Raw genomic sequence first — 27,873 nt, 5'->3', positions numbered from 1 at the left:
TTGTTCACTTTCAATCCTGTTTTTGTTGAACTTGTGTATACAGTATATTATCTAAATCGTCTTGTTTTACTTTTAGTTGTTGTTGAACTTCATTGTTTAAATAAAACCACAATACCAAACATGAAATGGAGATACCTATAATACCCCAGCTAAAAAAGCTTTCTCATATGTAATGAATTGTAGTAGTTTTAACTACATCTACAAATGAGATTTAAATTAAAATTTAAATAAAATCTTGAGATTTATTCTCAAACTAATCAAGCAAACTAACATGAATGTAAGAGTCAAGAAAAACTTGTAAAAAACTCATTTATGGAGAATTATAAAACTTTATTTTAGACTTTATGTCTAGAAATTAATCATTTGGGTTTGTATTTAAAAACAAATACTGAAGATTTACTGTACATATTATCATTAGAAAAACAGGAAATTAATATTTAGTTTTTTCATAGTTCTCAATTTTTTATAAATGTTTCACTTAATGTTTTATAATCTGGATGTGAATTTATTTGTTGTAATGAACAGGTGAGATGATCAGAGGAGCTGAATTTTTACCGCCATCATTAAAACATGGGCTGAAGTAAGGAAAGAGTTTCTCAGCGAAAGTTTGAGCAGTGAAAGAGTAGATATGAGACCTGGACTCTACATCATAAAAACAAACCAAACCCTCCTCATAATCCACAAACACCCCGACCTTCTGTGGTTTCACTTTCACACGCAGAGAGACATGGGGATCAGCACAGGCCAAATATTTATTCTTATTCCTTAGAGCCACAGTCCAGAATCCATTCTGTGGAGTCATTGTGATCTTTCCCTTTCTGTTGATAGATTCTCTGGCCACTCCTAGATCCCATCTAGTTTTGTCCTTCACCTGAACCTCAAAATAAAATCTCCCTGAGGTGAATCCCTCTTTTCCCAGCACACAGGGACACGGATTAAATCTCTCTGGATTATCTGATAGTTCATGTTGAATGTCTCCAGTTCTCACTTGTTTTCTATCTTTAGACAGGATGAGTTCTGGATTTGCTGTATCAGGATCCAAAGTCACATCCACTGAGAGAGAGAGAGATGAGAGAATATGAATGACAATATAAAGATGTTGATGTGTTTTTAATAGTAGATAGGGGTGTAACGGTACGTGTATTCGAACCGGACCGTTTCGGTTCAGGGCTTTCGGCACGGTGCACACGTGCACCGAAAGGCCGAATGCATTTTGTGTGCGCCTGTGCGGAACATAATACGTGCGTTTTCGCACTAACATATTAAGTGGCGGAAGTCTCCGCTTTCAGCGCAAGTCTTCTGTCAAACATATAACATAATTCGGCCCGCAGAAAGATTTTTATTTACTTAGTTGTATATACGTTTGATTATTGATGTAAACGTTTACGTGTCGTATCTAAAAGCGCATGTTAAACGCGTGTCAACGCGCTGCTTTGTTCTTTCAAAAGTGCGTGAGAGGATGCACGTTTTTCGTTGCTACGCATTCATGAGACGCGCTTTCTGTGACAGCAAGAATAAGGAATGCGTGATCAGATTTTTCATCTGCATATCACGTCAATCATATCATTGTCACAATGCGATCAGCTGGTCGGGACAGAGAAGAGCTGTAACCCGGGCTTACTCAGCTGTTACTCAGCTGCGGAGGGGTTCGTAAGTAAAGTCACAGCTTACATTGATGACACAAGCAAAGATTAGGAGAAAGTGCAAAAGATCAAAGATGGCTATGTATGCAGCTCACTAATCTCAAAATGAGTGTATAATAAGTATATCATCATGTTGCTTGCTATGCAGTTACACATAGAGCAGTAATAATATTTTTATACAGAGATGGTACATAGCCAATTCAATACTGTGAGTTAAACAATCCAAAATAAATCAAAACAGAAAATTTTTGGTGGCAAAAATGTAGGCTAATAGTTCATAAATGTATTCAGGAATTGAATTTGTTAGTTCAAGGTTTTAGTAGAAAAAGTTTAAGAGAAGGTTAAGAAAAGAGTTACCTTCTGTTATAAAATAATGTAAAAAAAAAAGAACTTTGCAGTAGTATTTTATTTATTATTTTTTCATTTTATATATATTTTATATGTTATATTTTAATAAAAAGTGTTTAAAAAAGTGTAAACAAATTGTAAAAAAAAGTTTATAGTAATAAACAACCTGCAGTTTAATGTTTGCATTTCTCCCTTACTGTACCGAAAATGAACCGAACCGTGGCTTCAAAACCGGGGTTCGCACCGAACCGTGATTTTTGCGTACCGTTACACCCCTAATAGTAGAGATGAGTTTGTGTATGTAAAGTATTATTGTTAGTGAATGTGAGAGAAGAGTGTAGATCACACATTGTACCTGCATACTGCTGCATCTTCATCATCACTGTCAAGACATATCACAATAAAACATCAGCAAGAGTTTACAGAAGAAACTTTAAAACACTGACAGATAACAACAATCAGTAACTATATTTCTATAGCGGATTATATGTGGGTCATTAGCAGCAGTTTTATTTTTGTGGTTATACTGTACATGCAGATTCTGTTTCTTTTTTATTATTTCTCTAAAACTTCATGCACATTTCTAAAGAGTAGAGTGTTTTTAAATGGTGGGGAAGCAAAAAAAAAAGATTTTTTTGTGATCTCTTGTGTAGTGTTTTGTATTCTCTCAAGACACTTTTGTGTTTTCAGTTTCTTGACTCTTTCCTAACTCATTTTCCCAAAAACCACTCGGTACATTTTCCGTACTTCTTTAACAAAAACAGTTTTAAATACAATCTCAGAAAAAGGTACAAAAGTTGTCATTGGAACTTTTAAAAAGGTCCTAATATGTAACATTTAGGTACATACATGTTCTTTAAGGTACAAAAGTGTAGTTTTTGAAAAGGTACCACGGTGACTTTTACTTTTGTACCTTCCTTTCTGAGAGTCTGATTAGAAATGTTTCATATCATGCATTTAAATATTTTAAGATTTACACTTTGTGTCTAAGAAAAGGGCAAAACAATAAAATCATAAATAAAAAATTTGCTATAGAGCTGCATCACACGACAAGAGCGATATTGTGTTTCGATGGCACAAATGTGTAAAAAATGTAAAACAAGAAAGGAGGGTCTTTAAAAGGATATTTTTGTGGACATCAACTTAATTATGCCATGGATTCAAAGCCCAGGATGACAGGAAACCCATTTAGACGTTTGTTTTGAATATCATAACCAGGGGCGCCGTAAGCAGGGGGGGATTAGGACGATTCTAAGGGCCCATGAACTTTTGGGGCCCCCAGTCAAGGACTGTGCCGCACGCGCAACCCCCTTAAGCTGGGCCCTCTTAGCCCCGCCTCGTCTTTACCCTATGTTTTTAGTGCCTTCTTCAATCCACAGTCTCACAGTGTGGAGCAGGCCCAGCTCCAGATATGAGATGAAAGGTGGACCAAGTGATATTCCAGGTGGGCCGGTGGGATTCTTTAATGCTTTAATCTCACATGTCTATAATTTTAATATCAAATATTTAAGACAAAGGGTTGTTTGTTATTGTTGTCTTTGTGTTTTCTTCATTTTAAATTTTTTTAAACATATTTTGGAACTATTTAGTAACGTATTTACTATTTAGTAACTATTTACATCAACTAAAACAAATTTGTTACAAACGAAAAAATTTAATTTTATCTGAAATGTTGTTTTTCTTAAAGGAACACGCCCAGATTTTGGTAATTTAGCTTATTCACCGTATTCCCCAGAGTAAGATAAGTCCATACATACATTTCTCATCTCTGTGCGTGCTGTAATGCTGTCTGACGCAGCCCCCGCTAGCTTAGCTTAGCACAAAGACTGGAAGTAAATAGCTTCAGCTAGCATACTGCTTCGTATAAGTGACAAAATAACGCAAACATTTTCCTATTTATGTGTTGTGGTTTGTATAGTCACACCGTGTACAAATAACAAGGTCATATGATAAGGTGACCAGATTTTTTAAATGAAAACCGGGGACATTTTCTAGTTAAATGGTGAAAAATCATTAAAATCTCATTTGTTGTTATCTATAAATTAAAAAATGGGGACAAATTTTTTTTTTTTAAGTTTTCTTTTTTATTGTTGTGGGTTCACTGCAAAAAATGAATTTCTTCTTACTTAATATAATTTTTTCTTATTTTCAATACAAATATCTAAAAAATCTTAAAACAAGATGCATTTTCTTGATAAGCAAAATCCCCTAAGAAAAATCTAGCTTAAAGACAAAAAAATAAATAAATTTAAGTGAATTTGTGCTTAAAACATACAAAAATATTTTTCTTTAATTAAGTAGTGGTAGATTTTTTTTGCTTGTTTTAAGCACAAATTTGATATTTTGGTCTAAAAAATAGACTTATATTCTTAGGTCTTTTTGCCCATCAAGAAAATGCATCTTGACTTAAGAATTTTTTTGTATTTGTACTGAAAACAAGAGAAAAATACTAATAAGAAAGTCATTTTTGCATTGTTTCTAATTCAATTAATTGAACAATTTCTGTAGCCTAAAAATCTATTATCTCCCGTTTTTTACACAAGAGACATACCTCATCAAAAATGACTTCTGGTACTACTTCAGCTGATTTCATAACATTGTAAACGTGAAAAAAACAAGGAATATTGCAAAATGTAAACATATTTAGCCTACACAAAACAAATGCTCCGTAACATACTGTGATCAGTTCACTTCATTGGTTTATTATTTTAATTTAACATGAGTAGTTAGTACTTTAAGCCCCCATAACTTTAACTGTTTTCATATCTTATGATAACTTGATTGATGATGCTGCTTTCTCATGTGTCTCGTTGTAAATTCTTCATCGCTAAATCAGTGGGGTGCGCAAGTAATCAGTAGCTTGCGGCCCCCTCTGCTGGTGAAAATTATCATTACATGATTGCTCCAGTATGGTACTACAAACGCTATGTTGATCGGGTTTATCAGTGTATTTGCTGGTTGTTTTGGACATGCTGTAAAACGGGGACATTTCCGGGGACAGCTTCAGTCGGGGACAGAACACCAAAAAACGGGACTGTCCCCGGAAAACGGGGACGTCTGGTCACCTTATCATATGAGACACAGCTAACTTTTAACCGTATACATACTGGGAGCAGTGCTTCGCCTTCTGTGAATATAGTTCCCAGTATGTAGGCTATATTGTTAAAAGATCGCTGTCTCTCATATGACCATGTAATTTGTACGATGGCAATCTTTCGTTTGGGACAGCCAATAATCGTGCAGTGTATCCCGGGCTTTAGAGTCCCATTAATTAAAAAACAATCTGAAAAATCATTTACGTTAAGAGTATAGCCGTTTTCTCCAGTTCACGGTTTCATAATGTGTCGTTATTTTTGCTTTACTGAAGCTGCTGGTGTGTAAAACCTGTTCTTCACCTCATAAATAATGCTAATAATTATAATACAAGGTTTGGTCAAGCATTTTTGACCCAGTCTTATTTAAGGCAGAAGGTCAATTTCTAGAAGAGGCATTGTTGTTGTTTGCCATTTTTAAATGTAACAATGTTATGTGTGTGTGTAAGCTCAAGTATACAGTAGGGTATGTCACTGCCTGTGAAAATCAGACTAAAGTATTAAATCTTATCGATTATATGACTTCAATCGCTGACATGACATTACTCAGTCAATATTAAAGATATCAAGTTTATATTTTCACAAAATGTTCTTTACATTATGTAGGATTATTTTATGTAGAAAACAGTTAACCACAAATAAATACTTCAGCTGGGTTTTCACAGGCATGGTCACAATTCTCTTTAATCTCTGATTAAGAATTTTGCATTTTCTCTGAATATTTAATTACTGTACTGTGTTTTTCAATTACATGTACATTTGCACAATAAATCATCTTATCTGCAAACATTGTAGGTCTCTATAAATACTGATAATTGTGGTCAAAACAATAGAAATAGGTCTGTATTAATAAATTGCAGACAAAAATTTTGGATAGCTAGGTTTGATTCTATGTTTGGTGCGAAATGGGTATGGCAGGGGGCCCGACCTCCTATTTTTTCATAGGGCCCAAAATTGCTAGCGGCGCCCCTGATCATAACTGGCTCACGGATATGAGATTTTCATTGTACAGTATGTGACGGAAGTAAGAAGAACGCAAGACTGAAAAATGAGTGTTTATAACACCATATATTCATGAGGATACATATTAAAAAACGAATTGGTATTGTGTTTATAGTCTGTGCTAGTTGGTGGCAATTGATGCACTATTTTAATGTAAAGCTGCTTTGAAACAATCACCAATTGTGAAAAGTGCTATATAAATAAATTGAATTGAATTTTAGTGCAACGCCCCATTAAACAAGGTTTACTTCACTTATACACCTAAAACAGAACACTGTTGTCGATCACTATTGATTTGTCCTTGTTTATTGTAGTACTTATGCTCTTATTTTAAGTGTCTGTGACATGAAGGTGAGTGGTGAGCAGGTGAGTGTGTAACCGTTAGTGTTGTGACGGACCGCATTTTTTTTTTCAAAAAGGCGCTAAAGTGAGCAGATTTCTGTACGCGCATGTGGTTAAATGTGTCCAGTCCAGCTCCAGTCAGATCATCCTTTCAAAGATCAGAACTCTTGATGTGTAAACTATAGAGAGAGTTGCGCTACTGTGTCTCATACTGTAGTTCATTAACATACATTTTCTGAATAGAGCAATGAAAAACAACGTAATGTTTTTATGCTGCATCTTCTTCTTCTTCTTCCTGAAGCGCCGTTTGGAATTCGCCTGTGTGTGTGCACGCGTTTAAGTGCCCTCAGTAGTGCATATACAGTACGGACTGAGACGCGTTTCAAAAAGTAAGCCAACATAAAATCTTTCTGTTCTTGACAGAGCACATACACACAAAATGATCTTACAGTATTCTTTTTCTAATAAAAACATTTGTTTATGACTTAAGAGAATTATAGTCAGAAACCAGTCTGTGCTTATTTGGTCTTAAAGAGACAGTAACCTCAATTAACCTACTTAAGTTAATTAATGTTAATCAAACAACCCAAGACAAAGAGAAAATCACTTATGTGGCTCTAAATAATAATAATAATAATAATAATATTTAATTTATACAATAAAGAGAGTGTTATTATTTATTTAATTAGATTTCTGTACCTACACTCTATAAATGGTTGGGTTAAAAACAACCCAATTGGCAACCCAGTGCTGGGTAAATATTGGACAGAACACATGCTGGGTTAAAGTAACCCAGCACGTTGGGTAACACATTTTAACCCAGCAGGTTGGGTTGTTGAGAAAACCAAACATGTAGTCATTTTAACAATTTATAGGATTAATATTCTGGGTTTTGGGTTATTCTTGCTGGGTTATTTTTTATCATGTGCTTTATTGTAAATCAAGACCATTGTTAACAGCAAATAAATGTTTATTTGATTGCAAAATAACTACAAACTCTTACATTTTTACAGTTGTAAGTTGCAAAATCATTTAAAGGACTGCTTACTGACCCAAGTATAAATATATTTATAAAATATCATAAATTATGCACATTGAAGTAACAATGTAACAGGTTGAATCAATTCGTTTGAATTTAAGACAGAATTTGTAATTTTACAGTATATATATGAAATACTGAAATGTACATAAACAAAACTACAGCAGTGTAAAAAAGAAACAATGTAATCATTCATAGATGTGTAAAGTTTTTTTAAAGAACAAATGTTTTAAGTTTCACAGAATGGAATGTATTTGACTAAAAATACTTCATTTATTAAAGTTACTCGTCGCGAACAAAGATGTACAAAGGAATCGAACAGCAGGGGATTCATCCATTTGAAAAATGACAGACTACAGGAATTCCCATAGAAGCACATTGCCTGGGGTATTTATTTTTTTAAGCACTTAAAATGCCTTTAAACCAGAGACTGTAAAAAATATGCAAGTAGTGTCTGTGACGTCACCCATTGGTTTGTGAAGAGCATTTTTGAAGCTTAAAGTAGGCGGTGCGTGCCGTCGCCATCTTGGCCGAATTGCAGTTTAAGTCACTTCCGTATTCAGAGAGACTGATTGAGAAAAAAGATTGAGAGATCTGCTGCATGTTTCCCATGGCCAGGACGAAAGGAAAGGGTTTCGAGGATTCTGTCCAGAGAAGAAATTCCACCACATTTGTTGCAATCTACAAAAGAGGAAAACACTTTTAGTGGTCTGAACTGAATGATCAGATTGAAGTATTCAGAAAACCATGTGGGCCAAGTGAATTATATATTTTATAAAAATTGTAAGGGTTTCATTTGCATCCCTGGCCGCATTACCACCACGTGTGAGATTTTTTTCCCAAAAATGCAATAGCCTGTTTACAGTTTGCATAAGACTTTGGTGTTACACTCCTTTAACTTTTTTGCCAACAACAAAGGCTGCAAACCACACAGACTGACAAATATGATGATCTGATCTGACTATAAAGAATAAAGTACTGCAGAACTAAAATGTAGCAGATAATTAAGACATTCTAAATATATTTTAAATAGGAATTATTAAATGTTATACTTACTGGCTGAAGTTGTATGAAGGTCTTGCTAGCCTCATCAATGGATGGACATAAAAACTCTGCACACTCTAAAAAAAGAATTGGAAAACAACATCACATCTGATCTCTGCTAAAAACATAACATCTCTGTTACAGTATCAGCCACAGATCAGAGGGTTGGTCAATAAACATTTGAAATCACAGGAGACAACCCAAAAATATTATGAAATGAATATAAAATAGTGACTCAATAACACATCTAATTTCAGATAACAGTACACATATACATGTTTGTTAACAGATAGTCACTTCCACGCAGCCTCCGTCTTGGTGACAAATACGTTTATGTTTTCAAGTTCATATTCAAACACTTAAATTATTGTTTCATTTTAAAAGAGAGGAACAAGCATACATATAAGACACCAGTTCTTGGAAACGCTGTTTCGTTTTAATTTATCGACGCGTTACCTGCCGTACCGACTGTGAAGTGAATGTGCTTCTTGTCTTTGCCTCAGTGACAGCGTAGACGACGGCTCCGTGATCCTCCGCCGCGGAGCCGCCGGTAAAGTTAACATGTGCTTCTGCTCGCGCCTCGCCCTTTGCGGTCTGTCTTTACATATCGAATGACAAGAAAGCAATTAGTTTGTCGCTAAATTTAATTTAACAGCGTCGCTATCGCTTGTTAAGCTGGGAAAGGGAAAACTATGCGCGTGTGTGACACAAAAAGCCGAAGTGGGTTGCGGAGGTCGACTCTGTACCGGTTTTGACTCGCCTTGTTAAAGGCTTACAGAAATTGTCATGAGTTAACGTAATCAACCGTGTGATGGGGATTTTGTAACATCTGTTTTATTAATTTTATTAATATGCCATATCAAACATCTTAGAACGATTATTCAAGTCAATTTGTGTAAATGGCGATCTGAGGTAACAGTCGTCATTCCTCTAAATTACACCCGTCGTCTTAGTCAGTATAAATTAACACGTTGCTGTCTCGCAAAATGTTATAATCTTGTTTATATTCATGAAATGTTCACAAAAGCATATAAACTTACCTTGAAACAACTGCTTCAGTGACTCTGTCCTTTACGACGACCATTGCTGAGCACATTCAAACATCAAGGGCGCGAAGCACGTGAGCCTCTTCAAACAACCCAACATAATAACCCAGCAGTTTTAACCCAACACCTAGAAAACTGAAATGACCCAAAAAGTGTTTAAAATGTAAAAAAATAACCCAGCAAAACAACCCAACAGACTCAACCCAGCATTTTGGGTTAAAAAATAACCCAGCCATTTTTAGAGTGTAATGCTAATTTCCGACCTTACTTAATGTGCAACTTTGTTCTTTTTTATAAATGTTTGTAATTTCTTTATTTGTTATTAGATTTTTCCCAGTTCACAAGAAAAATGATCCGATCCGTGCCTAAAAAAAAAAACGTAATTTAAACCGAACCGTGAGTTTTGTGATCCATCACAGCCCTAGTAACCGTCACAAATTTACAAACATGTGACCGTACAGCTCAAGTTATTCATTCTGAAATGACCAGTTGAGGAATTATACAAACAGTGAAGCGGTTCCTGTGATGATACAATAATAATAATAATCACTGATCATTGATGTAAATAATATTCACCTACCAGCTTGAGTGAGTTTTTCATTGAGAGTCTCCTGTAGTTGAGTCAGAGCTCTCCTCAGAGTCTCCACACTCACATGAGTCTTCATACTGATCTCAGACCAGTTATTCGTGTCTGGAGCTCTGTACAGGGATGATGGGTCAATCTACAGCAGGAGAGAGGGAGAGAGAGAGAGAGAGAGAATTTTGAATTTTAAAAGGCCTATTTATTACTGCGACCTCATATTGTTTTACCATTACTTCAAGACATAACTGATAACATTGCATCACACATCACAAAACGAAAAATAACAAAAACACAACCAAACCAAAATACATCACATTTGTAAAAAACAGCTCATCATCGATCAGAACATAAAGCACCATTACTACACCATATCATCTCAAAAGTTAAAAGATCTTTTGTGGACTTATAATAACAGAAATCAATTAAAACTCTTGACTTACCTAGATTAAAAAACGTTAACACCACATCATCACTTGCCAACTTTTCAATTCTTTTTTTCTACTAATATAAATGGCCAGCTTTGCCTGACCTATGACAAAATTTAAGAGCTGACAAGTATATCTTCTGCTTCGTGAAAACTTAAAACCAAAAATGAAAATTAACATAGAAAACACCTCTCTAAAGGAAGAAAAACACTTTCCAGAATTAAAAAAAGAGGTTTCAGTCTGTCACATTCCATAAAAGCATGAAGTACGGTTTCTCTCTTTGAACAAAAAGGACATTTCTCAGTAACTTCCGTGTTAAGAACAGAAATGAAAGCATTGACTGCAATGGCACAGTGAAGCAATCTCCACTGCAAGTCTCCAGCCCTTTTAGATAACGGTGGCTTATACAAAGATCCCCACTCAGGCTCTACATTTTCATTCACACCCAGGACTCTAAGCCATGTGTCAACTCTGTTGTTTAAAACCTTTTTGTTAAAAACTTTAACACACTTTTTGTAAAACTAGTAGCTGTGTATAACTCAACACTCATGGGTTTATTATCATTTAAACCGAAACACTGCAAATGTCTAATTTAGGAACAATGGTAAGGTTTGGAAAGACATCCATCATATTTGACTCATTAACATCTCCAAAAGTAACAACCTCTCCTCATTGCTGATCAGGGTCCTCCAATTTTTCAACATTTGTTCGACAGTTCGCAAAGATCTGATTTTCAAACAAGAGGCCACCTCTTCCGTTCTGTCAAAGTCCAATCCAGCCTTATGAATTAAATGTCCAAGTGTTACTTTGTGTGAATTTCGTAAAAATGCGCTAAATTGTCCTTTGTTATATCAAGATGGGCTCCATTTATTATTGGCTCCTCCAGTAGCCAATAAAGAGAGGATACTGTACAATCTCTCTGCAAAGAAAAAAGACTCCAAACCTTAAAAAGGTTATTATAAAAAAAACAGTCCCTTCAAATTTAGTTTAATTGGGTCCATTAAGAACAGGGCTTTATCTAGCCCCAGTCCTTTAGCGCATTTCAAAATGGAACTCACTATATCCCGCCATCCACTTTGGTAATAGCCTCCTCCACTTATCAAGTTGACTTTTCAATTTTTCCTCAACCCCATCCCAATTTTTCTGCATGAACATTTCATCGCCCAAAAACACTCCTAAATACTTAAAACCTTCTGTCCCCCAATGAAAACCATCAAGAAGGTCTGGTTTGCCTCTCACCCAATTTCCAACTAAAATTGCCTCACTCTTATTCCAATTCACCCTTGCTGACGATAAACATTTAAAATCTTCTAAAATTCTCATTAAAACCTGTACATAATTTTGACCATTAATTAAAACTGCCACATCATCAGCATATGCAGATAATGAGATGTTGTTGTTACATACATGCAAATTCAGTCCACAAATGTTTTCTCTTAATTTCTGTAACAGGGGTTCTATTGCTAATGTGTATAACATCCCAGACAGGGAACAACCCTGTTTAACACCCCTACCAACTTTAAAAAGGGAACATGAGCCACCGTTTATCTTGAGTACACTCTCAGCGTTACCATAGAGCACTTTCACCTTTTTGATAAAGTCTACAGAGATACCAAAGGCTTCTAAAGTTGTCCACAAATAGGAATGCTCAACTCTATCAAACGCTTTGTCTTCATCTAGGGATATAATGCCAATATTGATATTTAGCATCTTGGAGACTTCAAAAATATCTCGAATGAAAGTAATGTTGTCAAAAATGTATCTTTCAGGCACACAATACTTCTTGTCTGGGTGTACTACATAACCTATTACCTCCGCTAGTCTATTAGCTAAGACCTTCGAGAGTAATTTGTAGTCGGAGCAGAGAAGTGAAACAGGGCGCAAGTTCTTAATTTTTAATAAATCGCCTTCTTTCGGGAGAGAGTGAAGACCGCTCTACGACTACTCACTGGTAGTCTACCAGAGTCCAAACTATCATTGAGTACTCCCAAAAGGTCTCCCTTATTTCCACAAAAAAAAATTGGTAAAACTCGACTGGAAGGCCATCAATTCCAGGCACTTTCCCATAATACAATTTTGTAATTGTATTATCTCAGCCTCCAAGACTTTCATGCATCTATTTGACTCACTGGTAACTGGTAACACTTCGAGTGTACTGTTGACATAATTGTTTACTTTTTCACACCACTGCTGTAAATTTGGAAAAGTGTCTTTTGTATTTTGAAAATCCTTCCAAAAAAAGTAAAAACATCTTTAAAATCCTTATTACACAATAAACTTGTATTGAAATGCCAGCATGCACTTTGAGGCTTAATTTGATTCAAAAAGAAAGATACTAAATTCATATGATGATCAGCAAAACAGACTGGTATGATGTCACAACTTTTAAAAATCCTCAAATGGTGCTTAAACCCATAAAAACGATCTAGTCTGGCAAGAGACACAACATTATCACGAGCATGCGCCCATGTATACTGTCTTTGTCCATCATGAAAATGTCTCCAAATGTCACTTAAATCATTCACATTTATTAACTTGGTGAGACGCACACGTGAAGGCATGTGGGGCTCAATGTGGTTTCTGTCAATAACATTTTCTGTGCAATTAAAGTCTCCCCCTACAAATAAATACTCTTCTGTACAACACTTTTGTAACGTAGAATTAAGTGTGTCTAAAAAAACAATTCTTTCGATTGCCGATGTTGAAGCATACACACATACAAAAACAAAGACATATTCTTCAAAAATCTCCCTTATTTTTAAAAGTCTTCCTTTAACAATCTCATCTACATTGTATGAGATTGGACAAAAACTCCCAGAAAATAAAATACCAACACCAACCACTCAGTGAGGTGTTGTGGCTAAATACAGAAATGCCATTCCATTCCTGCATCCAGTCAGCAGCGTTTTTCATTCACTGTGTGTCTCTTGTAAAAATATAACATCTATTCTTTTTTGCTTAATTACTTCAAACAATTCAGCTCTTTTCTTAACATTTCTTGCACCATTCACATTTAGTGATGCAAAACACACTTCAGTCTTAATAAAATAATAAAAAAATAAAAACAAAATCTTCCTATAACCCATATGCATTATATTAAGCTTGTTCCCTGCCCTCATTTAAATCCAGATTGAGTTTTCGTACTATTTTCTTAAGACGGTACATTTATTTATTTGAAAAACAACCATCAGCCATAAAGGCCTTAGTTTTTTAAACAAACTGTTCAACATCTGGAAAGTACTCGCCAACTAAAACTCCTCTCTTATTCTTTGTAGCCTTAAGGAACAGTTTGATATCATCTACACCATAATCACGACTGGAGGTCTCATTTTGCGACAAACCAACACTCGTATCAGAAAGAGCGCTTATCACTCTCAGAATCTATCCGATCAGCAATGTCACCAAGCTCAAGTTTTTAAGGTTGTCTATAATCAACTTTATCAAACTTCTTCCCTTTTAAAGGCATTTTAAAAATTGTCTGCTCTGAACCACTTTCACTAGGCCACTGTCCCTCTCCCGAATCGCCTCTATGCCAGTTTCTTTACTAGTTATACCGCTTGACTCAACTTTGTCTTCCTCGTTATCAGCATTTATAGTTTCCTCCTCCAATGAAACCAAAAACTCCTCCTCAGGTCCAGCGCTTTGAATTTCACCGTGTCCGTTCACCTGCACCGCTGTTGGATCCGCTCTGACTGAGGCTTCAGCAACATCATCACCCGGCAGAGCGGCCGGTTGCACCGTACCATCAGCTGTGCCACCCGCGACAGCTTCATGGTTCTCCTCTTCCAGTCTGCTGGGGCAAGCCCGGACAAAATGTCCAACATTGCCACAGCCGAAACATTTAATCTTATCTGTGGTTACAACACCACATACTTATAGTCATCTACACGGAAATTGAGCGCGAAATTTAGATCAGCGTCGTTGTTCACAACCATAAAGGCTGAACGTTTAAAAGAAACAATATATTTTAGTAAAGGGGAACTCCGACCAATTGGAATTTTATTAATCGAGGAGACTAGTTTTCGGTAGCGAGACAGCGCTTGTGCTAATACAGCGTGACTAATAAACGGCGGTACATTCGAGAGAGTTACTCTCTTGGACGGTAGTGAAAGTGGGAGAACTGAGGTAAAAACCATATCAATAACAACTCCCTTCTGAACTACCTCATTAGCTTTGTTAATTGCACCCAAAGTATAACAATGGCACTATTCTTTCTTGAGGCAGACAGTATGTTCTCGTGCCCCACGACCTCTCCCACAGCTAAACAACAGCTTTCAACATTTACTGTGGACGCCGCTTTTACTCCGTGTCGACGCGTGAGTGAGCTCAAAACGTGAGCTCGAGGAGCCGCCATGCTCCACGCTCACGCTCAAAAAAACCACCCTCCCTTAAACAAAAATAACACAACAACCCGCCCCCCAAAAAAAGACAAATCAAATACAAAAGAACATGTAAATAAATAAGAAAAAAATACAAGGAAGAAGTAACTCAAACACAAACCACCCCCTCACATTACGCTCTAACCACTTCCGAGAGAGAGAGAGAGAGAGAGAGAGAGAGAGATTGACCTGTATGAGATGAAGATGATCTTCACTGTGTGTGATCTTCTCCAGCTCACTGTCTCTCTGCTTCAGCTCAGTGATCTCCTGCTCCAGATCTTTAATGAGATCTTCATCCTGTTTCTCTGCTGTTTTCTGTTCGTCCTCCATCATCTCCAGCAGCTCAGTTTGACATCTCTCAATGGATCTGATCAGATCACTGAAGACCTCAACACTCGCTGCTTTCTCTTCCTCTCTGCTTCTCTGAGAAATCAGTTTTTCATTACAAATCATCATCTTTATTTATAAGACAAATCAAAACAAATCATCCATCAAATATTTCACATCTTCAACTCACTTTTCTGAGTTCTGCTGAGTGTTTGATGTCTTGAATCTTCTTGATTCTCTTCTGGATCATCTGCTGAATGTATGTCTGTGTCTTCATCAGTTGAGTCTATAGACAGACACATTTGCTCATCTTCTGACAAAAGATCATGTTGTTTGAATATGTATAACAGATGAATAAAGCATGTATTAATGTTGTTATGAACTCGTACCTTCTTCTCTTTACTCTCCTCCTCTAGAGGAACAGTGTTGTGATTCTTGTGATCTCCATCAGTACAAAACACACAAACACATGTCTGATCATCTCTACAGAAGAGCTCCAGAGGTCTCTCATGTTTCTCACATATATAGTCCTTTATATTCTCCACAGGATCCAGCAGTTTGTGTTTCTTTAAATGAATTTTCTCATGAAGGTCCAGGTGAGTTTGACAGTAAGATGTCTGACACATCAGGCAGGACTTCATGGCTTTCAGTTTTCTTTCATCACAGATGTCACAGAGGACTTCAGATCTTCTCAGACTGAACTTTTCTTTAAAGATCTGCGTGACCTCTCTAAGTGTTGTGTTGATGTTGAGTTCTGGTCTTTTACTGAATGTTTCTTTACAGTATGGACAGCTGTAGATCTGACTGTTGTCCCAGTACTGTTTCAGACAGATCCTGCAGAAGTTGTGTCCACATGGAGTGCTGACTGGATCATTTAACACATCCAGACACACACAACACTGAAGCTCTTCAGACAGAGAAACACTGGAGGATGACAGAACTAAAAAACACAAAGAGAAATCATCAACATTTATCACTTACACACTATTTACCATATGCCTTAAATTAATGGTAAGATATAATAAATAATGTGCTTTGGGTTGTTTGCTTACATGGAGGGTCAGTCATACTCTCTCTTCTGGTCCGTCTTGGTTTTGGTGATGTTGGTAAAGATTCTGCCATTGTTCGTCTTCTCTTTAAAACTTTTTTAGAAAACAATCACAATTTACAGCATTTCAGTTTTTCATTCTGTCTTTGTCAGGACTGGTAGAAAACACACAGAGGCAAGGATCCAATTGCAGATAACTCAAATGTTTAATTAAGATCAAATAATAGACAGAGAAAAACCACTGGGTTAGCCAGGGAGCAAAAACTGGAATCACACTCGGGGAATCAAACCACTGCTCTGCTGGTCACAGATAGTCCAAGAAACTGTCCAAAGTTCTCTGCCGCAGTGAAGAGTAGAAGATAGAAGTCTCAGACGTGCACTGGAGATCGCGCGCCCAGCGCGATGTAGGGAAACCACCAATTCGAATCGGGGAGATGAGGGATGACAACCCGGCAATGCAGCCGGCTGAAGGCTGGACACCAAACGATCCGTCACAGTGCTGCTGGACAGCAGGGATTACCAGTACTCTGGACAGCGCACAGCATGAAGTCCGATAGATACAGTAGAGCAGCGGAGAGGAGCTCACTCAGTGCAACAGAGCAACGGCCACACACGAGAGACAGCAGGGCATGAGACCAGCAGGGCAGCGTTGAACAAAGGCTAGAGCAGACGGAACCGCCGCATCGGATTCTTGTGATGGGAACAAAGGTGTCTGAAAACCCATCGAAGCCTCGAAAAGGGACATGTTGGTAGAAGAAACAGGAAGAGAATTATGAGCATATTCAACCCAGGGAAGCTGTTGGCACCAGGAGCTCGGAAATTGAGATGTCAGACAGCGGAGCGCACGACCAAGATCCTGATTAGCCCGTTTACATTACCTGTTGGTCTGAGGGTGATAACCTGAAGATAAGCTGGCGGTAGCGCCAATCTGTCTACAGAACTCTTGCCAAAAACGGGAAACAAATTTTGGACCCCTATCAGATACCACGTCAGAGGGCAGACCATGTAAGCGAAAGACGTGTTCAATCAATATCTGGGTTGTTTCTTTGGCAGATGGCAGCTTAGGGAGGGGAATAAAATGAACCGCCTTGGAAAAACGGTCCACCACAGTCAAAACAACAGTGTTACCTTTAGAATTAGGTAAGCCGGTAACAAAATCTACGGCTAAATGTGACCAGGAGCGGGAGGGAACAGAAAGGGGCTTTAACAGACCAACCGGGGCTTGATGAGAGGTCTTATTACGAGCACACACCTGACAGGCTAATACAAACTGTCTGACATCTGATGCCATAGAAGGCCACCAAAATCGTTGACGGACGGTAGCCAACGATCTCCGAACTCCAGGATGACAAACAAACTTGTACTCATGGCCCCACCGGATGACCTCGGAACGGAGCGCAGCAGGAACACACAACCGACCCGCTGGGCACCCATCTGGCACTTCCCCCTCTCGGCCGGCCTCTCTCACCCGCTGCTCGATTCCCCAGCGGAGGGCACCCACCACCCGCCCATCTGGGAGGATGGTTTCTGTCCTTTTAGTGTAAGGAGAATCGAACAAGTGAGAGAGAGCATTGGGCTTCGTGTTCTTCGAACCCGGCCGGTACGAGAGGGTAAAGTTAAATCGGTCAAAGAAGAGTGCCCAACCACCTCAACAATAAACTGAGCCGTAGGATCTGGAATAGAAAGCAAAGGCGCAGTGATAAACCGGGACTTTAACATATCAAAGGCTTCCTGAGCTTCCCTGTTCCAGCAAAAACTCTCCTTAGAGGAAGTGAGTGCTATAAAAGGTTTAGCAATCTGACCGAAATTTCTGATGAATCGCCGATAAAAATTAGCAAAACCCAGAATTCGTTGAACCTCCTTACGCAAGTCGGGGGTTGGCCACTCGATGACCGATTTGATTTTAGCCGGATCAGGACGAATCTCCCCTACGGCAATGACAAAACGCAGGAACGAAACCGACTTCCTATGAAACTCGCACTTCTCCGCCTTAACATAAAGCTGATTCTCAAGTAAGCATCGTAAGACCCTGCAAACATGCTGAGTGTGTGCCTGCATAGAAGGGGAAAAGATGAGAATGTCATCCAGGTACACAAAGACAAACTTGTTTATCATGTCTCTCAACACGTCATTAACCAGAGCCTGGAAGACGGACAGAGCATTCGAGAGACCGAACGGTAAAACGGAATATTCAAAGTGTCCGGAAGGGGTATTAAATTCCGTCTTCCACTCATCGCCCTCTCTGATGCGCACCAAGTGATAAGCTTTGCGCAGATTTAGCTTGGTGAAGAAACGCGCTCCCTGCAAAAGCTCAAAGGCAGTAGACATTAAAGGTAAGGGGTATCTGTTTTTAACAGTAATGTCATTTAAACCTCTGTAATCAATGCATGGACGTAGGGAGCCGTCCTTCTTTTTAACAAAAAAAACCCCAGCTCCAGCGGGAGAGGTAGAGGGACGAATGAGACGAGCACGCAAACAATCATTAATATAACTGTCCATAGCCTCTCTTTCAGGACCAGATAGAGAATAAAGTCTACCTTTAGGTGGAGAAGTGCTTGGGAGAAGCTCAATGGCACAACCATAGGGCCGATGGGGAGGCAGGGAGGTGGCCCGGGCTTTACTGAAAACCAGAGATAGATCAGCATACTCCGCCGGGACCCCGGTCAGATCGACCATCGAAACAGAAAGAACAGAACCAGAAGGAGCAGACCCAAGACAAGACACATGACAAGACTGTGACCATGCTAAAATAACATTACACTGCCAATCAACGTGAGGATTGTGCTGTGCCAACCATGCATGTCCCAAAATAACGGGAGAAAGAGAATCATGCAGGAGGTACAGCACAATCTCCTCACGATGATTACCAGATATGTGCAAAATAACGGGTGCAGTGCAATGGGTAACCTGTGCTGTCTGCTTTCCCTTCAGAGTCCATACAGTTAACGGGACCTTGAGAGGAACGGCAGGAATTCCCCACTTCCGTGCCAAATCGAAATCCAAAAAATTCCCCTCCGCTCCAGAATCGAGAATAGCTCGAGAGGGGTGTTCCATACCATCAAAAGACAAAAGGACCGGAAGAAGAGTGCTGGAAACAGAGGAGATTTCATGAGCGGCCGTGCCCACCAGGACTCCTGGATTCACCGACGGGGCATTGTCTTTTAGTGAACGGTTCCGTGCCTGATGTCCCGGTTTGCCACAATACAAACATAGTCCATTAAGCAACCTCCGCTCTCTCTCCTTAGATGTCAGCTTCATTCTTCCAAGTTGCATAGGTTCACTCAGCACAGGGGAATGGACAGATGGAGAATGAGAAGATGAATCGGCCGCCTCGTCCTGCAGAGCGCGATGACGCAATGAGCGGCGGTGGCGACGATGCAGAAGACGATTCTCAATCCGCAGAGCGAGCTGAATAAGACCATCGAGGGAGCGTGGAAGATCATGAGTAGCAATCTCGTCTTGAATCTCGTCTCTTAATCCCTCTACAAACTGAACCCGAAGAGCCGTCTCATTCCAACCACACACCGCCGCCAACGTCTGGATCTGGATGGAGTAATCCGTGACAGTGTGACTACCCTGCACCAGACGGACCAGATGAGTTGCGGCCGCTTCTCCCTGTGCTGACCGATCAAATAGTTTCAACAGTGTTGAGATCGGAAACTCGAGCGGCAAGGCGTTCCACCTCCCGTGATGTGGTAGAGAGCTGAGCATCCTGCTGCCCCAGCCATGCCCCATGTTGTGCCAGAGCAGAGTGTACGTTGTCAGTAGGGTTGTGCCGATAGACGATAGTATCGTGTATCGACGATCTTCAGACATATCGCCATTGGCAGGCTTTCAGGGCGATAGTCATGACGAAAGTTGGCGAATGGTTATTATTATTATTATCATCATCATAGTTTAACATTTACATCCACAATGCATGCTTTTCCTCGCATGAGGGTTTGTGGGCTTCACTTTACCCGGAGAGAATTCCTTTTTGCACGTACCTGCACTTAATGCGCGCGTCTGGGACTCCTTCTAGCACTAAATCCAGGTGCTGCGTCATGAGCAGGTGCGCATGAGAGCATCACTGCTTGACACGTGTAGTCTTCTGCAACAGCACTAAACAAATGCATTGAATTGTTTGTATATGCGTGCAGATGCATGTTTTTACAGTTATTAAGTAATCATTGTTAGGGTTTTAATGAAGCGCTCGCATTAATGGCATCAGTTTTAAGAAGGTTGCAGTCATGACGGTGTTGCTCTTGTTCTTTTTTGTCCACCCATCAAGTGACTTGTTAAAATGTGTAAAAAATTAACAAATAAAAAATGATTAAACTACTGCCACGCCCCCGATACTATCGTGTATCGCCGATCTCACAGGCTGACGATAGGACGATCTCAAAATAGGGCATATCGCCCAACACTAGTTGTCAGTATCCGCTGGATCCATCTGTGGCGAGTTCGTCTGTCAGGACTGGTAGAAAACACACAATGCAGCCGGCTAAAGGCTGGACACCAAACGATCCGTCACAGTGCTGCTGGACAGCAGGGATTACCAGTACTCTGGACAGCGCACATCATGAAGTCCGATAGATACAGCAGAGCGGCGGAGAGGAGCTCACTCAGTGCAACAGAGCAACGGCCACACACGAGAGACAGCAGGGCATAAGACCGGCAGGGCAGAGAGAGGTGTAATTATCCACTGATGCGGAGAGGAGCGGAGGTGCTGTAGTCCTAATGAGAGGTAAATGATAGAAAGCAGACAGAGCAGGCAGAGCAAAAAATGGCAAAAAATACAAAAAGGTCAAAAATATATAAATCCAACAAAAACGGCGAACACGACATGACAAGACTAAATCAACATAACATTAACGAACTCGCAAGGAGCAACTAAACACAGAGAGCTTAAATACCAAACGAATGGGGAGACAAATAAAAAACAGGTGGTTGTCGCAGGTGAATGAAATCAGTGATGATGAGATCGCTCCGATGGCAGACGCGCACGTGAGAACTGTCAAAACACACACACACACACACACAGGACAAAAACAAAAGAAACCAAGAATCCAAAGACCAAAGTCATGACAGTCTTCAGTTCACATACTGTACTTCCTGGTTCACTTGAAGCCGTGTGACTCAATGACAACAAACACTAAACTTTGATTTACTTCACTTTGATTTAGTAATACCATATAATAATTTTACTGTAGATTAAAACAGTTCAACTAGTTTAACTCATGTATTAACCCGACTAAGTCTAATGTGTTCTAGTTAGATATACCCATAAACCCTACTGAACCAGAACACTAACATCAGAAACTTGTTCAGAGAAATGTCTCATATATTTTCATCATGTTACCTGTGAATGAGTATCAGATGTGTTCATGTATGACTTTTAAAGTTTTAAATATCTTCTTTCTTGGAGAGATGAAGAGTTTAAAAGCTTGCAGCTTGTTGATCTTCAGTTTAGTTTCATTTTCACTGAAAGCTGTCACACCTGTGTTGATGTCATAGGTTCTCCTACATTTCCTCTTACATATGGAGCTGATCTACGATGTGTGTTTGGTATGTGTTTATATACAGCTTCATTGTAGGTTATATACAGTTTTTATATTTATAAATTGTTTCATTTATTCCCCAGGTTAAAGAGGCTTCAGATTCATATGTGTCAAAGTCATTTCTTGTGTTTCTCTGTCCTGTGCTCTTATTTTGAAGTTATGTCTTTGCCATCCTGTAGTTTTTTGTAGTTCTTTTGTTCATTGGTCCTCGTGTTAATTGTTTCTCAGGTGTGTCTTGTTATCTTTTTCACCCATGTGTATATATTGTCCTTTTGTTTCAGTTGTCTTTTGTCAGTCATTCAGCTCGTTTACATGCACACCAATAATGCGATTATTTCCAATAATGTGAGTAAGGTCTTAATCGCAGTAAGATGTTTACATGACTGGAGCTAACCTCTTCACTCCGGTATGCAGTTTTTATTTTTGGATTATTCACACATAGCCCAATGCAGAGCACAAATGATGAACTCACATATATGCTCCACTGTTTTAATTTACTTACGTTAAATGACAAACACGTTGTTATGGATGTATTTCATTATCCGGTGCCGTGATGAAGATATAAATATGACAGTGCCTGTAAAGGGCGTTCACATTAAAACGATATAAAAATATAGTTTTAAAAATCTTTTTATATTAAAGATAATAGCAGAGTTCACACAACAACTATAACGATAGTGATTTTGGCACATGATGAACGATAAACTATTGACAGCCAATAAAATCTATTTGAACTTGAAGTGCACGCGCACTTAAAATGCAGTAAGCTCATCATTGCTGCTGAGCTTAAAATTGGAAAAACTTAAAATTACCTCAGGTATCCAGCGCTGATGCAGTTGCTGTGAAATTTTTCTACCACACTGACTACGCCAAAAGGTAAGATATTACACAAACTACTACATTCATTGTTTAGTTACGCGAAACGCAGCGAGTTGAGGACATCTGCTGGTTTCCCGCTGTGTAAATGCAAGAACAGCATATGTACATATCCAGTGACATGTAAACAATTGCAAAAAAGTTTTTATTACAAGAAATATCCAATATTAGGTAATGCCGCGCTGGTTGAGCGAATTAGCATGAAGTTATCTTTATGATGTGGTCTCTAATATATATTTATCTTTATAATTATCGTTATAATGTCCCTTAAAGGTTTTAAACACTGCTGTCGTGTTATTTGAGCTGTTTCTGAATGAAGGCAGATTGCTGACAGCGAGTCGTGTTGGCAGAGTTCATGTAAAACTTCCTAATGTCAAGTTTAAAACAAATTTGTGGTTAAGGTGCGTGACTAAAACACAAGCGCACTTCAGTTAGTGCGGTATAAATGCGATTAAAGCGTTTACATGGACGCATACTGCGATTATAAACGGCGTACGCCACCTCTTTTAATGCGATTATACTTACTGCGATTATGAGCTTAATCACATTATTTTTTATCGAATTATTGCGTTTACATGAGGTAAGGTATAATCGCAGTATTGACAAAATCCCATTGTAATCGCATTATTGGTGTGCATGTAAATGAGCTCATTGTTTGTGGATTCTATGGTTTGGATTTATGTTTGTTTCTGTTTCATGCCCACACCTGTTATATGGGTGCACGTGCACACAAAGCAGATTAAAAATGATATCTAGACTTGAAATAAGATAAAGTGCATGAAGCTGTAAAGAGTCACCCAACGGCCCAACAATGGTATGTAATGGTGGGGGCGAAGGTAGTGATGGGGAAATGAAACCTTGAATGAAGCACCGATACTTCCCTTACTGTTTCAAACCATGTTTTGAAGCCTTAAAGGGGGTGTTGAAAACAGCACCACCTTTTGGTTAATAAAACATATAGCAGTCGTTTCTAAAAGAAGCTCCGTCTGTGATTAGACCAGGCACGCGTAACACTGTGTTTAATTTCAGTTTGGGGAGAACGTCAGTTTCAGAAACAGTTCCGTGCCTCCGAGAAGTAAATTTGACTTTTTTTTATTTAAGTTTGTGTTGTGTTATTCAGGAACTGACTTGCCACTGACTTGTTTTTCCGCCTAGAATGCAAGTAAATGCTTCTTTAAGCGCTTTTATATTTAAAATAAACCCGCAAATTAAAAGGAAATGACGTGATTTACGTGTATATTTACAGCTGGTCTATTTGCACTGGATTAGTACCACCTGAGGTAATTTCTCTAGACCTTTTTACAGAAGGTAAAAGTCGCCGTTATCTTCACTGACATTTTCCGTAATGATTACTACCATGGAGCATTCGGACAGGACTAAAATCACTGAGAAGCTCTGATAAAACTAGCTTTACCCCACCTCCCCATGTAAAACTAATCCTGTCCGAATAGTACTTTAGGGTGCGTTCACACGACAAAATTTCGGGAGTGACAACCGTATTTACTTACAGGTGTGAGTCTGGAAGTGTCCTGTTCAGACAGCAAATTAAAGACACAAATAGAACACTGCCTGTATGAACGAGCAACCGACCTCAAACCCGTATGCTAGTTACACGCGCCGCCTGTAACCATAGTGATGGACGAATATATTAAAAAAGTATTATTTATGCAATGGGCAAAACTTTATTTATGTAATTAACAAAAACAGCTGGCTGGTGTAACGCTTACCATTGTGCAGAGAAAAATAAACAAGGGTGGTTCCTTATTAAAGTTTTAATTTCCAAAATGAATGAACATAAACTCAGTTTCAGCAACTGGACGTTTTACCAAAGCAGATATATACAATATAAAAGTAATCAAAATGACTTATGAAGCAAATCGATCAGTTTTTGCAAGAAATCGAACTTTATATAAAGCATTAACGCAGCCAAATAGGAAGTGCTCTTGCGCTCCCGCTCTGTAGGTGGCGCTGAGAGTATGGTTTACCAACCGCAGGCAAAACCAGCCTCTTAGCGCCACCTAAAGAGCGGGAGTGTAAAAAGCGCACTTTATATGTTACCACAGTTCTGTATGGACGCTAAAAATGTTGTGGATAACATTCAATATCCTGCAAAAACCGACCGATTTGCTTCACAAGCAGCAAAAAATGTCACCAGGAGTCATGGAGATTACTTTTGTATTGGATATATCTGCTTTTTGACCTCTCAAAGTGACGCATCTTTTGCCTTGCATTATATGAATCACAGATGGGGTTTTTTGCAAAATATCTTCTTTATTGCTTCACTGAAGATAAAAGGTGAGTAAATAAACAGCTAATTTTTATATCCCTTTTATTATACAGTTAACATTATATTAATCGTCCGCTTTTAAAGTTTAAACTTTATATATCTCACTTACTGGACTGCACGCAATTTTATGTGTAATGTTATATGTTCTGTGGCGTCTATGAAGGTAATATAATATCACATTAACCTTATGGAGCAATTGTGGTGCGTAGTTTGCAGTCATTTTCATGCACTGTAACATTATCTTAACACAAGAGCAACGAATGACGTGACAGACAACTGGTTGTCCAGTGCGATTCCGTTCACACGCCACAGCTTCTCTGTAAATACGGTTGTGAAACCCGAAAAGTTACGGGTGTGAAGTCGGTTATAGAATGCGGTTGTCAAACCCGTAAATAACCGAACTGCGTGTGAACGGAACCGTCTTAAGGACTCAAATACGGGTTTGACAACCGTATTATGGTACCGTGTGAACGCAGCCTTAGTTGAAGTTAATCCTCTACTTGATGACACATCTGCTCATTTTTATGCTCATCTGTTGCTATCAATTTGCTTTATTCTTAGGATAAAAATTAATATTCTTTTGGCACTTAAAACATTATTTTTTTTTCATTTAAGATACGTTTTGCAATTAAAGTGTTATATGGCCCAACTCATTTAGGAATAGTAAAGTAATTGTTTTTAATGCTTAAGTTGAAGCCTCCATAATAATAAAAAGTTATGTGATTTCACTGGGTCAGTGCATTTTTCCTATATTAGTTTGCAGCAAAAAGTGTGTACATGTGTTGTGAGCAATACCTTTGAACAAACTCTAATATTGTGGCTGCTTCAACTTTAAATTCAATATTAAATGCATAAAATCTGGCATAGGAGGTGAATGTGGTATTACTACATGGCCCTCTATCAACTTATTTGCCAACAAAACATTATCTCCTGCAATAATCAAACATAAAACAATGATTCAGTCATTTCTGTTGAAACTTTCATTTATTGTCCTGTGGGAAACTGAAAAGGGTGCTAATGTCATCTTTTAAATGACACTTTATATGGAAAACAGCACTTCAACAGGAGGCCTGCTTTTATTCGCTTTGCCCACTATGCCAAGACTACTTTTATTTAATTGAAGCTTTACCAACCACAATGAGCATTGGATTGATAAAAACTGCCAAGACAGGAGAAAAAGCCACTTTTTACTTATATCCATAATGCTGGGGGTGGATCTGCATTTATGTCCTCTCACTGCTTTACATATGTTATTGTCATTGATTAATTTACTCAATATATCCAACATTTCATTCCCTTTATCTTCAAGAGATGCTGCTGTGGGTATTCCTGTGGGTGCCAACTAATACATCCATAACTGTCAAGTCTTGCACATCTGGAAGTTGAAGGCTGATCATCAGTTCATCCCTCTGAGCATCTGGGCTTTATCAGACATGAGAGTGTATTGCCTCTATTGATATACTAAACTATTGTCTTGAGTTGATTTAGTAAACTGAAGTAGCCAGAACCAGCTATATCTCCATCCTCAGTTTAGTCTAAAAAACTTTCAGAATATTCCTCAATTATAGCTATGGCTGATACTGTGCAGTCTTTGCTTGTTGGGTTTAAACAGTGTTCTCTTACAGAATCAGCTATGACTTTTATTATGTCTCTCACGGTCTCTCACCATCAAGAGCTCTTTTGAGAGTGGGCCTCATTTTGCTCCATGGCACCTGAAACGTGTCCACCATCTGCTGTTATCAGTAATCATATCAGGAAATGATCTTTGAATGGGGTCAGGCAAAAATACTGGAGCAGCCAGCAGTTTGGAGTCAAGTGCAGAGGTGGCTGATTGTGAATGTCTTGAATCTGCATAGAAATTAATACATGTAGAGACACAAACACACATATGTTACATTTTCATCTAAAGCAACTAAACGAGAAAAAATGCAGCTATACTAAATTTCTTACCACATTTGAAGGAATGGAGAAGTTTTCTGCACTGGTCAGGTGTGAGCAGATGTTTAATATCATCTTCTTTTATAAACCGTAGATCATCTGGCCCATCCACACCCATGTTAATCATAAACAACCACTTCCAGTTTCTCTCTGTCTAGCTGTGGTAGCACGCTCCGTATCACACTCTCAATAAAGTCCATTATTTTTTTACCTATTACACACTGAATGATGGATGACAATTAAAAAGATTATACAGAGTCAATGGATAGTAATCTGCAAGACTGTCCACGTTCACATGTTATTTTGGTCAACTACAGCAGTCATGACTCTTTTATAGTGTGCCTTTATATGTTACAGATACTGTTTCAAGAGTGTCCTCATGACAAAAGCCCCTGAAACTGATGTTACGACCCAAGGCTGTCTAGGGTGAGGGATGTAACATTTTATTTGAAAAGCTTTTCCTTTTTGGGTGTGTGTGTGTTTGGATGGCAGGAGACAGACACGGGAATAAACTGAAAATTATTTATTAAAGGTGAACCAGTGAACAAAGTGACAAAAACGTGAATAATAATAATGATAATAATGATAATAATAATAATAAGAAGAAGAAAACAAAAATGAGAATAGCAAAATAATATTTACAATAGTTACAGGGGTGGAACACAAAACACAGAACCAAAGGAAAGGGGACGAGAGTGGTGCTAAATCAACGAAAGAAACAAAACAAAACGAAGCTAACTATTTTTAAAGACCTCTAAACTAATCTAAAGAAAATAAAAATAAAACAAAAGGTCTTCAGCGTATACACGCCCTAACTAAACTACACTAGCTAGATAAAAGTCGGGGAAAAACATACAAGGGTGGCACTCACTCCTAAACTAGTGTGTCTAATACAAAATTAAGATCTCCCTACG

General features: G+C 38.5%; 1 protein-coding gene and 1 long non-coding RNA gene across 4 annotated transcripts; both read right to left on the bottom strand.

Moving 5' to 3' along the window:
• Positions 1-359: 359 nt before the first annotated feature.
• LOC141353090 (E3 ubiquitin-protein ligase TRIM39-like) lies at positions 360-21,782 on the bottom strand. Its single transcript, XM_073859522.1, has 8 exons — positions 21,660-21,782; positions 16,323-16,412; positions 15,660-16,210; positions 15,461-15,556; positions 15,133-15,366; positions 10,137-10,278; positions 2,347-2,373; positions 360-1,053 (listed from the first exon to the last, which is right to left on the bottom strand). The coding sequence occupies exons 2-8, from the start codon at positions 16,390-16,392 to the stop codon at positions 506-508; spliced, it is 1,668 nt and encodes a 555-aa protein (XP_073715623.1). The 5' UTR covers positions 16,393-16,412; positions 21,660-21,782; the 3' UTR covers positions 360-505.
• LOC129431791 (uncharacterized) lies at positions 7,342-9,764 on the bottom strand. 3 transcript variants are annotated; one of them, XR_012360123.1, is made up of 3 exons: positions 8,967-9,764; positions 8,523-8,587; positions 7,342-8,147 (listed from the first exon to the last, which is right to left on the bottom strand). It is a non-coding gene; the product is annotated as an uncharacterized lncRNA (long non-coding RNA). The 3 variants fall into 3 exon arrangements; XR_012360121.1 differs by having other exon boundaries at positions 8,976-9,760; XR_012360122.1 differs by having other exon boundaries at positions 9,551-9,760.
• Positions 21,783-27,873: the final 6,091 nt, after the last annotated feature.

This window comes from Misgurnus anguillicaudatus, chromosome 21, assembly GCF_027580225.2.
Source record: "Misgurnus anguillicaudatus chromosome 21, ASM2758022v2, whole genome shotgun sequence".
Lineage (NCBI taxonomy): Eukaryota > Metazoa > Chordata > Actinopteri > Cypriniformes > Cobitidae > Misgurnus > Misgurnus anguillicaudatus.
This window is presented reverse-complemented; position numbering and strand designations above follow the sequence as displayed.